The sequence below is a fragment of the Mobula hypostoma genome, chromosome 14 (genome assembly GCF_963921235.1).
Source record: "Mobula hypostoma chromosome 14, sMobHyp1.1, whole genome shotgun sequence".
Classification (NCBI taxonomy): domain Eukaryota; kingdom Metazoa; phylum Chordata; class Chondrichthyes; order Myliobatiformes; family Myliobatidae; genus Mobula; species Mobula hypostoma.
In genome coordinates, this window is record NC_086110.1 from 60,753,671 (window position 1) to 60,766,235 (window position 12,565).

General features: G+C 44.4%; 1 protein-coding gene across 1 annotated transcript in view; it reads left to right on the forward strand.

The window, feature by feature from the left end:
• LOC134356541 (CBY1-interacting BAR domain-containing protein 2-like) overlaps positions 1 to 12,565 on the forward strand; it is a 49,145-nt gene that overhangs the window by 29,218 nt on the left and 7,362 nt on the right. The window contains exons 5-7 of the mRNA XM_063067503.1: positions 6,238 to 6,342; positions 6,745 to 6,858; positions 10,901 to 10,999. Coding sequence (XP_062923573.1) covers positions 6,238 to 6,342; positions 6,745 to 6,858; positions 10,901 to 10,999 — 318 coding nt within the window. The remainder of the gene's footprint in view (positions 1 to 6,237; positions 6,343 to 6,744; positions 6,859 to 10,900; positions 11,000 to 12,565) is intronic.

Consider the following 12,565-nt stretch of genomic DNA (forward strand, 5'->3'; position numbering starts at 1 on the left):
TAAACAATAATGGAATGTGGAATAAAGTGTTACTATTACAGAAAAAGTGCAGTGCAGATAGACAATAAGTTGCAAGGTCATAACAAGGTAGGTTTAATCAGAATCAGGTTCATTATCACTGAGATATGTTGTGAAGTTTGTTGCTTTGTGGCAGAAGTACAGCGCAAGAGGTCAAGAGCCCATCTCATCATACTAGGGAATCGTACAGCAGTGTTGTAACCGCAGGGCAGAACCTGTTCTTCAGCCTGGTGGAACATGCTTTAGGCTTTTATTTATCTTCACTACAGTGAGAGGCTGCTCCAGGCTCCATGTACTGAGCTGAGCCTGAGGCTGTGGGCCTGGTCTGGGCTTCGTGCCTGTGGACTCACTTTCATTCTAAATGCTATTTGCTTACTTTTACTGTTTGCACAATTTGTTTTTTTTTTCCTCTCTCTGCACATTGGGTGTTTTTTTAATGGGATCTTTTGGGTTTCTGTAAGGACACCTATCTCAAGGTTGTATAATGTATACATACTTTGATAATAAATATACTTCAAATTTTGAACTCCGGAAGCAAAGCGGGTAGCCTGGGTGGGTGGATTTTGATTATGAAATAGAGACGGAGCCCATAGAGGGGAGACTTGTTTCTGTGATGTGCTGAACTGTGTCCACAATTCTCTGTGGTTTCCTGCAGTCACATACAGAGCAGCTGCCGTACCAAACAGTGATGTATCTGGATAGGATGCTCCCTATGGAACATCGATAAAAATCGGAGAGGTTCAAAGAGGACAAGCCAATTTTCTTTAGCCTCCTGAGGAAGTAGAAGTGCCGGGGAACCTTCTAGGCCGAGTAATGTGGTTGTACTCCGAAAGACTATTGGTGATGTTCACTCCTAGGAACCTGAAACTCTCAACACTCTCCACCTCATCACCATGGCTGAAAACTGGGGCATGTGCACAGCATCCTCCCTCCTCACAGAGTCAGTGAGCAGCTCAATTCTTTGGCTAATGTTGAGGAAATGGCTGTTGTCATCACTCCCTTTCACCAGGCTCTCCGGCCCCACCCTATTCTCTGATTTGTCATTATTTGAGATACGGCCCATTAAGGTGGTTTCATCTGCAAACTTGTAGATTTACCAGTTTACCAATTTTTAACAGATGGTGTGTATTTGGCTGCAGTTGTAGAAAGAAATTAAACATTCCACATTTTGTGTACATGTCACAGTTTTTGAAATTTAAAATGCAACTGAGATAAGATATTGCTATATAATGTTGCTGTTTTCTTCCTTAATCGATGATCCTAGTCATTGGTACGTGTGCTCCTTTCAGATCTGTATAAAGCTTCCAAAAGAGCTTGGAAACTGAAGTTTCCCAAGGATTGACTAATGGCACTAATGATGTAATTTGCCACATTTAAGCTTGAAACTGATTGCTTTGCTAGTTGTGAGTGGTAATTAAGGTATTCAATATTGATCAAAGCCCATTGGGGAGAAATTAATCTCTAATTATTGCACTGAAGTGTAGGGAAGTGCATCTAATCACCACTTGTTATTGCAAAAAACATTGCAACGTTTAGCACTACAGACCAAAGGTCAGTTTTTCTCCATCCTTATCCATCTACTGAATTCCCAGTCAACAGAACTGCTGCCCAAAATGGTGTTGACTGATGCAGGTGACAAAGATTGTTGAAGCTTGGATTGAACAGATGGACCTTGGCACTATTGCATAGGACTCAAAATGACCTTGGGTTAGAAAGTTGCAGCTAGGAATCTCATTGATAATCATTATCCAGTGATAACCTTTTTTAATGACCAAGTGGTCAGTCAATTGAGTGAAAAGCTTAACGAATGAGAGGAGTTTGGGCTGTACTTGATAGAGTTCTGAAGGATGAGGAGGGATCTCATTGAAACTTTTTAAATACTGAAAAGCCTGTATAGCGGGGATGTGGGGGGGATGTTTCCATTAGTGAGAGCCAAAATCCAAGGGCACAGCCTCAGAATTAATTGAAAACTGAGATTGGGAGAAATTTTTCAGCCAGTGGGCGGTGAATCTGTGGAATTATTTGCCACACATAGCTGTGGATCCAAGTCACTGTAATGTATTTAAGTCAAAGGGTGCTAGTTTCTTGACTGACAAGGGGATTATACTCTATACTTTATTGTCGCCAAACAATTGGTACTAGAACGTACAATCATCACAGCGATATTTGATTCTGCGCTTCACGCTCCCTGGATTACAAATATTAAATATTAAAAATATTAAAAATAGTTATAATTAGTAAATATTAAAAATTTAAATTATAATTCATAAATAGGAAATAGAAAAATGGGAAGTAAGGTAGTGCAAAAAAACCGAGAGGCAGGTCTGGATATTTGGAGGGTACAGCCCAGATCCAGGTCAGGATCCGTTCAGCAGTCTTATCACAGTTGGATGAGGGTTGCTGGAAAAGGGGAGGATATTGGGAATGAAAGATTGAATGGCGGAGCAAACACAGCAAAATAATTGGCCTATTTCAGCTCCTTTATCTTCAATTCACTTCAAGTTTAATTGTTAGTGAACTATATATGAATACTCATGAATACAGCCAAATGAGAGAGTGTTACTCTGAGGTCAACGTGCAAAGTGCACATTACCAACAGTCACACACAAGATCACAATCTCTAAGTAAAAGTCCTGAGGCCCCCCTTCCTTCCCCAATCCGTGACACTGCGGCTTGATGCGTACAAATCTGGATTTATATATATATTAGTCCAGACACCCCAGCCCACTAATATCATCTAAAGACCAGCCCTCGATGCTCACTAGGTGACACCATGGCTTTGACCCCCAGTCCTCCCCCTGATGCCCGACTCCTGTTAGGTGAATCCGTGGCTTTGAGGCCCAGTCCGTGCACATATAGAATATTAGTAAGAACACAACCAGACAAACATCTACATATATAGTCCTGACCCCCTCAGTCTGTTTCAAATCTTCATTTGCCACAACTGCACTACACTTCCCCCGGTAGAGCACGATGGCTCGGATGTCTCACCTCCGGCGGCTGAAAAGTTAGCGGCTCCGCAGCTTGAGGCCCGAGTCCGTTCAGTGCCGCTGCAAATCTGTAGTCGGCCATAACAGAGCTTGTCTTTTGCCGAGTGAAACCCTGGGGAGGGGGGGGCAGCTCCAACTCCGTTCTGGACGCCATGCCACACCACCCCCGGTGAAGCACAACAGCTTCGTCTCTCTCACTCGGCGGGGGGGGGGGGGGGCTACAAACAGGGGACACCACAGCTTCAGGGCTACTCCTCACTGCGACCGAGGACTAGGCCTCCACCAACCACCCCTGCTCACATCCAATAAATCAGCAAATCGAACTCACGGTGTACCAGATTAACAATGTCCAATGGGGCCTTGCAAACACAAGAAAAGCAACCACGTTGGCCACTTGCTATTTGACAGTAAGCCTCCAAACACAAGCAGCAGCACATTGTGCAACTCCTTCTTTACCTCCGCCAGCAAGCAACTCGCTGATAGTGTTGGCCTGCAGTCCTTTGAGATCTTAACGTTTAGCAGGATCTTGCGGTCATTAGATACACATTTAAGTACAACAGTTGCACCTTTTGTTGACCCCGTAGAAGCCTCTGCGACCAGTCGCGCCGCCATCTTGCCGGATGATCTTCTGGTCAGGATTGTGCCAGAACAAGATTACCATCAGGCCTGGTCTGACCCACATCCACTGAGACTGGTCACCAAAGTAACACAGCATCTAACCTAGTCCATAGAAAGAGCTGAAGTCAGTGATGGCTAAGAGCACTTTTGGAAACTTAATTCACTGTGGATAGCAAACTACATGCTAATATGAAAGTGCTTCAGGAATACTCCAAGAGCATTGTCAATGTCTGATTGGATGACCACAATAGCAACCAGCCTTGATTTCAAGCAGAAACACTGTACTTTCCACCACTTAATGTTTCTCATCAAATGAAAGCTAGAAACGTTCTGAAATATTTTCCTGGGGTATTCCTTCAATTAGTTGTGAGATCAGTAAATAATACATCGTTTTTCTGATCAATTGCTGTAGCCGGCCTTGGTGAAGGTAAGTGACATCTTCGTGGAGTATGTGGTGTGATGTGACCTGTGCTCGGTCTGGCAGGCCTCCCGTTCTGTTGCCTGGGGTGGGAAAGGGAAGGTGCGGGAAGTAGGTACGTTACTGACAGGAAGTTGCTGAAAAGGTAAGTGGCAGAGAGTAGGGACATTCCTGAGAGGAAGTGTAATCTTTATTTGTTTTTATTTTAATGTTTATTTCATGATACAGCACGGTAACAGGCCCTTCTGGCCCAACGAGCCCAATTACACCATTGACCAATTAGCCTACTGGCCTGCATGTCTTTAGAATGTGGGAGGAAACTGGAGCACCCGCACGGTGGTCACGAGGAGAGCGTACAAATTCTGCACAGGCAGTGGCAGGGGTTGAATCTAGGTTGCCAGCACTATAACAGCATTGCATTCAGTGCTATGCTCTTCTTGCAGGATGCGAAGGAAAGAATTTGCCTCTCTCCTAAGAGGAATCTTAGAATCCTCTAAGATTCTGGGGAGAAGGTCACTCACTCTCAGGGCCAACAACTAACGCCCAAACAGGCTGCCTCTTGAAAGCACAGTTTGGAGTTGCCTTCTTGAGGTGCAAGTAGTACCAGGGTGAATGTTTGCCATTGTACTGAAAACGGGAGGGTCCTGCATAGTAACCCTGCCACACAACCAATAAACAAGAAAAAGTTATTTTGCACCACCCAGCTGGGATCAAACACGGGTGCGAGCTCTAGAATTTAGCACAACACACACATCAAAATGTTGGAGACCTCAGTAGGTCAGATGGCATCTATGGGGTGGAATAAAGAAATAACGTTTCAGGCAGAGACTATTCATCCGGAGTCCTTAGTTCCTCCAGCATTTTGTGTGTGTTCCTGTTGAGTTCCTGCACCTACAGTACCCCTCACTTAACCTGTCTCTCCATTCCTTCATTAATGCTGTTTGCTTGACCACTCCATTTTCACTGAGGCTGCTTGCATTGTGATGGATCATTCAGCATCCACAGCTTGAGTATTATAGTGACAAGAACTTCGAAACGGGGTTCAGCCGTCAAATTAGATTTGTTCAGGATGTCGCTGGTCATGCAGGCATTTACTGGCCATTTCTAATTCCCCTCCAACTGAACAGACAGTTAATCATGGTACTGGGCCTGGACTCACACAGAAGTCAGGTGAAGTAGATGCAGCATATTTCCTTCCCTGCTGGGCATTGGTAAACAGGATGGGTCTTTACAACTCTCTGGTGGTTTCACGGCCACCGTTAGAGAGATTAGTTTTATTTAAATACCCAACTTTACTTGAGTATAAATTCCCCGGCTGCTGCCACAGTAGGGTTTGAACTGACATCTTTGCGTCAGTGTTTCAGTTGGTATTTCAGGTCAAAGACCCTTTGTCTGACCTAGAAACAGGGAGACACCTCTCTGATTCTCATGGGTTCTGCTATCAAATTAGACCCCTTCAGGATGCAATGTTTTCCACAGATGATGCCTCTCCTGCTGAGTGTTTCCAGCATCTACAGTTTCCGTAATGAACATTTCTGTATCAATGGTCCTGATGATTTGCTGCTGCGACACTTTTGAAACCAGGGGAACAAGGATGCACTAAGACGAGAACATCTGCAGATGCCGGAAATCTGAGCAACACACACAAAATGCTGGAGGAACTCTGCAGGCCAGGCAGCATCTATGGAAAACGTCAATCAGCCAAAACGTTCATTGGCCCAAAACGTCAACTATTTACCCTTTTCCGTAGATGCTGTCTGGCCTGCTGAGTTCCTCCAGCATTTTGTGTGTGAACAAGGATGCAGATCATTGTCCAGTCAATCCAGCAATTAAGGACATGAGAAAGGCATATCCTTTGTTAAAGACCCTTCTTCCTGTCTAGATATTTTATTCTATGGTATAATTCACCAGAAATAGTTTCAAAAACTAAATGGAACAAGATATCAGCCCAAATAGAGGAGATACTCTAAAATGCAGATATCAAAAAATGCATGTTTCTTTTTGCTGTTAGGAAATATCAAGGCAAACTGTTTGATCTCAGAGAAATGTGTGCTTCATTCTGCGTGCCATCCTCTTTCCTGCAGCTTGGAGTGCACTGTGTGTTTCAGACAATGGTGAATCTGTACCAGGGTTATGTGTTGCTTCCATATTAATGAGTCTGACTGAACAAGAGTGTTGGCTTTTTTACCCTAGGCTGAAGCCAACGTGCAGAAGGCTTCAGTCGATGTCAACCACACAACACACCAGCTGGAAGAGATCATTTTCAAATTTCAGAAGCAGAAACTCAAGGACCTGAAGGTATGAAGACAGCTATTCATTGTTAAAGATTGGTTTCCTACACTGCTTGAAGACTTTTCTTGCCACACTCTTCCCAGGTTCAGAGGGCTCTGCATATCACTACTCGGTCTCTCTGTACCTTCATTATGCATCAGACTATGATCTTTACATATGAGCAGCACCTGTTTCTCAAGTGACTTACTCTTTTTTTCAGTCTCAGTCCATTCCGTCTTTTATGAGCACCAGCTTGGGCCCGGCTTTCTCTGGAACAAGAAATGCATTTCTCAAACCATCACCAAGACAGGGATCTTGAGCGAGGCCAGAGAAAGGACGATTAACTCCTCCAAGACAGCTTATTGATCACCACATCAGGAACACTTTTGCCGGAGATTAAATCATTGTGTTTTGTTTTTCTCCTCATAGGATATCTTCACCAACTTTGTGACAATTGAGATGATATTCCATGCCAAGGCCCTTGAGGTGTACACAAATGCCTTCCAGTGTTTGAACAACTTGGATGAAGGGAAGGACCTTGAGGTACAGTATGAGTGAGAGTAACTGAGTTCAGTTCCTGTAACAGATCAAGGCCTGAATTTTTCCTTTCCAAAAATGAACTGATGAAATAAAGCACAATACTTTTCAGCATGGCATCATCAAGGCTGACAGACCAGCAGCTGGAGAAGAGACAAAGAATGGCAAAGTGTGGAGCTCTCCATCCTGTCTGACTTCACCTGAGTTTCAGGAATGTTGGAAGAAGTCACATTTATGAAAGTAGCACCATTGTCTGAAACACTAGTCTAACATATTTATAGAAATGCTGCAAGTTTTATAGGCTTTAGAACCTTCAGAGTTGAATACTGCATCAACATATGAATAATGGCAGATTGAAAGAGAGGAAATGAACTCTCCACTTCAACCAATTTGCCATACATAGTTATCACACCTCTGAACATCACAATAAATACCCATTCAAAGTCAATTGCCCAAAAGAAGTAAAGAATGATTTGGGGAAAAAAAATGGGAATTATTTTCTCTAGAATCCCAAGGCAACCAAAATTAGTTCAGAATATCAGGATGGACAGAATTCCTTGTAGTGTCTATCTGCTAAATTAACAAATGATGATTACCTCATTCCAGATCATATCTAGCTTGAAGGAACAGCGGGTTAGTACTGTGGGAAGAACAGTGAGGTGTTCCAGAGGCCCTCTGCTCTTTTGAAAAGAAAACACTTCCTCTCAATATCCAGTTCCAGCAAACTGAAATCGTGAGTTCCTGTCCTAATTCAACTAGAACAAACCGTCAACTGGAACACAATAGTCATCCTTCATAACACTGTTATATGTAAATAGATGATCTCCGAGCCCTCTCAAAAGTGTAAGTAAGATTCCAAGGCCTAAAAACTACTTGGCTGAAAGTAGTTCGACCCAGGATTATCTTGTTTGCTCTTCACCTTTTCCAAAATCAGCTGATCACCCACAATCAGCATTACTGAATCAGTCATAAGCTTCAAAATTCCAACTGCCCACAAGGCTGATTGCATTTTCCAGTGAACAGCTCACCGTCTGGCTATCTGCAAGATGAGCTGAAGTCTGAAAGCGAGGTACGAACAAATGAAAGCCAATGACTGAAAAATTGGATTATTTTTTAATTGATTAATATTCTGAATCAGATTAAATTAAGGCACTAGAGATTTAAAAGGACATCCAAAAAAAATATATTAAAAAGGCCAGATCTGGACATGCTGAGTTCCGACCAGGCTTTGTACAAAGGCAAAATCATTTTCCTTTGCTCACGGTCAACCTAGAAATCATTTCTCAACAATTTTATGCTCTAAGGGCCTCAGATCTCCTTGGGCTCAAACCTGTACATGAGATCCCAATATCAGCTCTGCATTCATGTTCTGACCTTCATGTCTTGTATGCACCCCCACCCCATGCATTCCAGGACACAGGGGAGGCCTCCACTGGCTGTGTTCACTGTGACGCTGGTGGCTCTTGTGCTGTTTGCAGCCTGAAAAACTCTCAGGTCCCTCTGACCAGAGCAATTCCTAATTTTGCCAGGCTTCCTGATTTCTTCCTGAATGTCGAGCAACTGACCTATTTGGGTGCTTGGCACTACAACTTGCTCACTAAGTATTGGTCAGGAGCACACTCCCAGATCACGATCTCTCAAACCATTCACACACCACCCGCAGTCGCAGCATGATATCACCAGCATGGTTGTGGAGCTTTAAGCAGCAGCAGTGTCTCAGCGAGTAGGGTCTTTGCCTCACAAATCTAGTGCTGTCTGTGTGGAGTGTGCACGTTTTCCCTCTGACGATGTGGGCTTCCTCAATGTGCTCTGATGTTCTCCCAAATAGAAAGGTTAAATGCAAGCAGGCTTTTTCCACCGAGGCTGGGTGAGACTAGAACTAAAGGTCAAAGTTTAAGGGCGGAAGGCGAAATATTTAAGGGGAATCTGGTGGGGGGTTCTTCCCTCAGAAGGTGGTGCGAGTGTGGACCGAGTGGTGGATGTGAGTTTGATTGTACCATTAAGAAAATTTTCGTTAAATTACGTGGATGAGAGGGCTGTGGACCATGTGATAATTGATGGGACTAGGCAGGATTACAGTTCAGCATGGACAAAATGGGCCGAAGGCCATGCTTCTGTGCGTAGTGCTCTATGACTCTTCCAAAAATGTTCAAATTGGTAGGTTAATCAGCCACTCCTGGTGGTTCAAAGTACATTTATTGTTGAAGTATGTATAAATTATACAACCTCGAGATTCATCTGCTTACAAGCAGCCACAAAGCAAGAAATCCAAAAGAACCCAGTAAAAAAAGACTAACAAACACTCAATGCACAGAGGAAGAGGGAAAAAAAACACACATCATGCAAGCAATAGAAGCAAGCAACAGCATTCCAAACCAGATTGAGTCCACAGACCCGGAGCCTGGAGCAGCTGGAGTACGCCCACAGCCGAGGTCTCAGTTCATCATAGAGTGAGGCAAGCCGGCATGAAGCTCGCAGACACAAAGCACGTAGCAGTTGGAGCAGTCTCACAGCCTCAGCCTCAGCGCGGAGAGGAGCTGAGTAAAATGTCGCAGAGCAGAACTGACTCGACCCTCGCCTTCGGTCCCAACACCCTGCCTTTTCAGTCCATCTGGCCCAGTGTTTAAATTGTCCAAGCACCTGGACCCTGCCACAGCGATATGCTCAGGGCCTGCTTCTGGCCTGTACTTGGACTTTCCAAATTGGCGTGGTGCTTCAATGGATCAAACCTTGTTCTCGGTTTAGGTGGACGGGCTCCGAAACAACTTTGCTTCAGTTTTTCTCCACTCCACCCGCTCCAACTTTGTCTCCAAAATTTCAACATCTCCACTTCTCTCCGAATTCTCCTGGAACAGGCCTTGACCTCGCTCCCGCACACCTCGACACTCGGATCAGCCCCACTTCCGCTCGCCTCCTCATTGTTTGCGGTGATCGTTTACCACAATTTTCCACACAAAAAGTCTTATTAATAGGGTACTTGGTCGAATTTCTTGCTTTTGAAAACCACCAGTAAGCTGTTGCCCACATTGAGTAGCGCCATCTTAATCCAGGTGTTAGAATTTGGGGGAGGGGGTTGTTGGAATGTGAGGAGAACGCTGTGGGCTTAGTGCTGATGGTCAGTGTGAACTCAATGTTCTGAGGAGCCCTTTTCTATGCTGTACGACTCTATGAAAATATTGCCCCAATAGGCACATCAGATCATAAACAAAGCTTCTCTTGCAATTAGGCCTCTCTGGTAACACCAGTGAAGATAGTGTTCCCCTGTCATCAACTTATCTTGCCTTAAACATTTAGCAAGTATAAAGTAAGCTGCACTCTAATCTTGATGTGGGGTGGAGGGTCAAGCTTCTCTTCCCCATGTACTCTGGGGCCCTGAAGAGCAAATGGGCAGGTGACCAAATGAAATAGCTCAAAAAGGTGGCAGTACAGCTACAAACCCTCAATTTTTTCCCTCTGTTCATTAGAATTCATTTCTCATTGCTACAGAACACCTGTTTCAGAACATTACAACACAGTACATGCCCTTCCACCCATGGTGTGGTGTTGACTTTTTAACCTGCTCTAAAATCAATCTAACCCTTCCTTTCCATATAGCCTTCCATTTTTCTTTTATCCCTCTATCTAAGGGTCTCTAAAAAGTCCCTAATCTACCTGTTCCACCTCTATGCTTGGCTGCACGTTCCACGTGTCTACCACACTCCATGGAAAAACTTAACCTCTGACATCCCCACCCTATATTTTCCTCCAATCACCTTAAAATTATTTCCCTTTGTATTAGACATTTCTGCCCTGGGAAATAGTCTCTGGCTGTCCACTTGATCTCTGCCTCTTATCGTCTTATACACATTTATCAAGTCACCTTTGTTCCATAGAGAAAAGCCCTAGCTTGTTCAACTTTTCTTCATAACACATGCTCTCTTAATCCAAGCAGCTTTCTGGTAAATCTCCTCTGAACCCTCTCCAAAGCTTCCACACATCCTTCCTATAATGAGGCGACCAGAACTCAACACAATACTCTAAGTGTGGACGTGCCTTTTCTCTTCTGCAGGTGTTTAGGTCAAAGATCTCCATTGGTGAACTTGAGAGTGATGCACGTCCACCTCAGGCTCACAGCACCTTGGCTGCTCGGCACTCTGCAGGCCGACAGGTAATGCCGAATATTTCAATTATCGCCTCAACGGACAGTGGGATGTTGCAAACTGGTAGAATGCAAACATAGGGCAGAGAAGATAGATGGGCAGGAGAAGACCATATAGTCCATCAAATTTGCACCACTTCACGATGGACTTTTAAAGATGAGCTTTATTTGTCACATGTACATTGAAACGTGTGTTGTATGTATCAATCACCTGGAGGCGGTCAGCAAGTGCAATGTTGCAATGCTTCTGACACCAATAGAGCATGCCCACAACTTAATAACCTTATCCTGTATGCTTTTGGAAGGTGGGAGGAAACTGGAGTACCCAGGGGAAACCCATACTGTCACAAGGAGAGCTCTTTACAGACAGTGGCAGGAACTGAACACAAGCCTTTGGCACTGAAATAGTGTTACACCACCGCTCTGCATTCAGAGCTGAGTAACACCCAGAGAGATCACTTTTCATAGAGACAAGGAGATTAGTGTGCAAACTTAAAGCACACGGTATTGGGGGTATGGTATTGATGTGGATAGAGAATTGGTTGGCAGACAGGAAGCAAAGAGTGGGAATAAACGGGACCTTTTCAGAATGGCAGGCAGTGACTAGTGGGGTACCGCAAGGCTCAGTGCTGGGACCCCAGTTGTTTACAATATATATTAATGACTTGGATGAGGGAATTAAATGCAGCATCTCCAAGTTTGCGGATGACATGAAGCTGGGCGGCAGTGTTAGCTGTGAGGAGGATGCTAAGAGGATGCAGGGTGACTTGGATAGGTTAGGTGAGTGGGCAAATTCATGGCAGATGCAATTTAATGTGGATAAATGTGAGGTTATCCACTTTGGTGGCAAGAACAGGAAAATAGATTATTATCTGAATGGTGGCTGATTCGGAAAAGGGGAGGTGCAATGAGACCTGGGTGTCATTATACACCAGTCATCGAAAGTGGGCATGCAAGTACAGCAGGCGGTGAAAAAGGCGAATGGTATGCTGGCATTCATAGCAAAACGATTCGAGTACGGGAGCAGGGAGGTACTACTGCAGTTGTACAAGGCCTTGGTGAGACCACACCTGGAGTATTGTGTGCAGTTTTGGTCCCCTAATCTGAAGAAAGACATTCTTGCCATAGAGGGAGTACAAAGAAGGTTCACCAGATTGATTCCTGGGATGGCAGGACTTTCATATGATGAAAGACTGGATTGACTAGGCTTATACTCTCTGGAATTTAGAAGATTGAGGGGGGGATCTTATTGAAACGCATAAAATTCTAAAGGGATTGGACAGGCTAGATGCAGGAAGATTGTTCCCGATGTTGGGGAAGTCCAGAACAAGGGGTCACAGTTTGAGGATAAAAGGGAAGCCTTTTAGGACCGAGATGAGGAAAAACTTCTTCACACAGAGTGGTGAATCTGTGGAATTCTCTGCCACAGGAAACAGTTGAGGCCAGTTCATTGGCTATATTTAAGAGGGAGTTAGATATGGCCCTTGTGGCTAAAGGGATCAGGGGGTATGGAGGGAAGGCTGGTACAGGGTTCTGAGTTGGATGATCAGCCATGATCGTACTGAATGGCGGTGC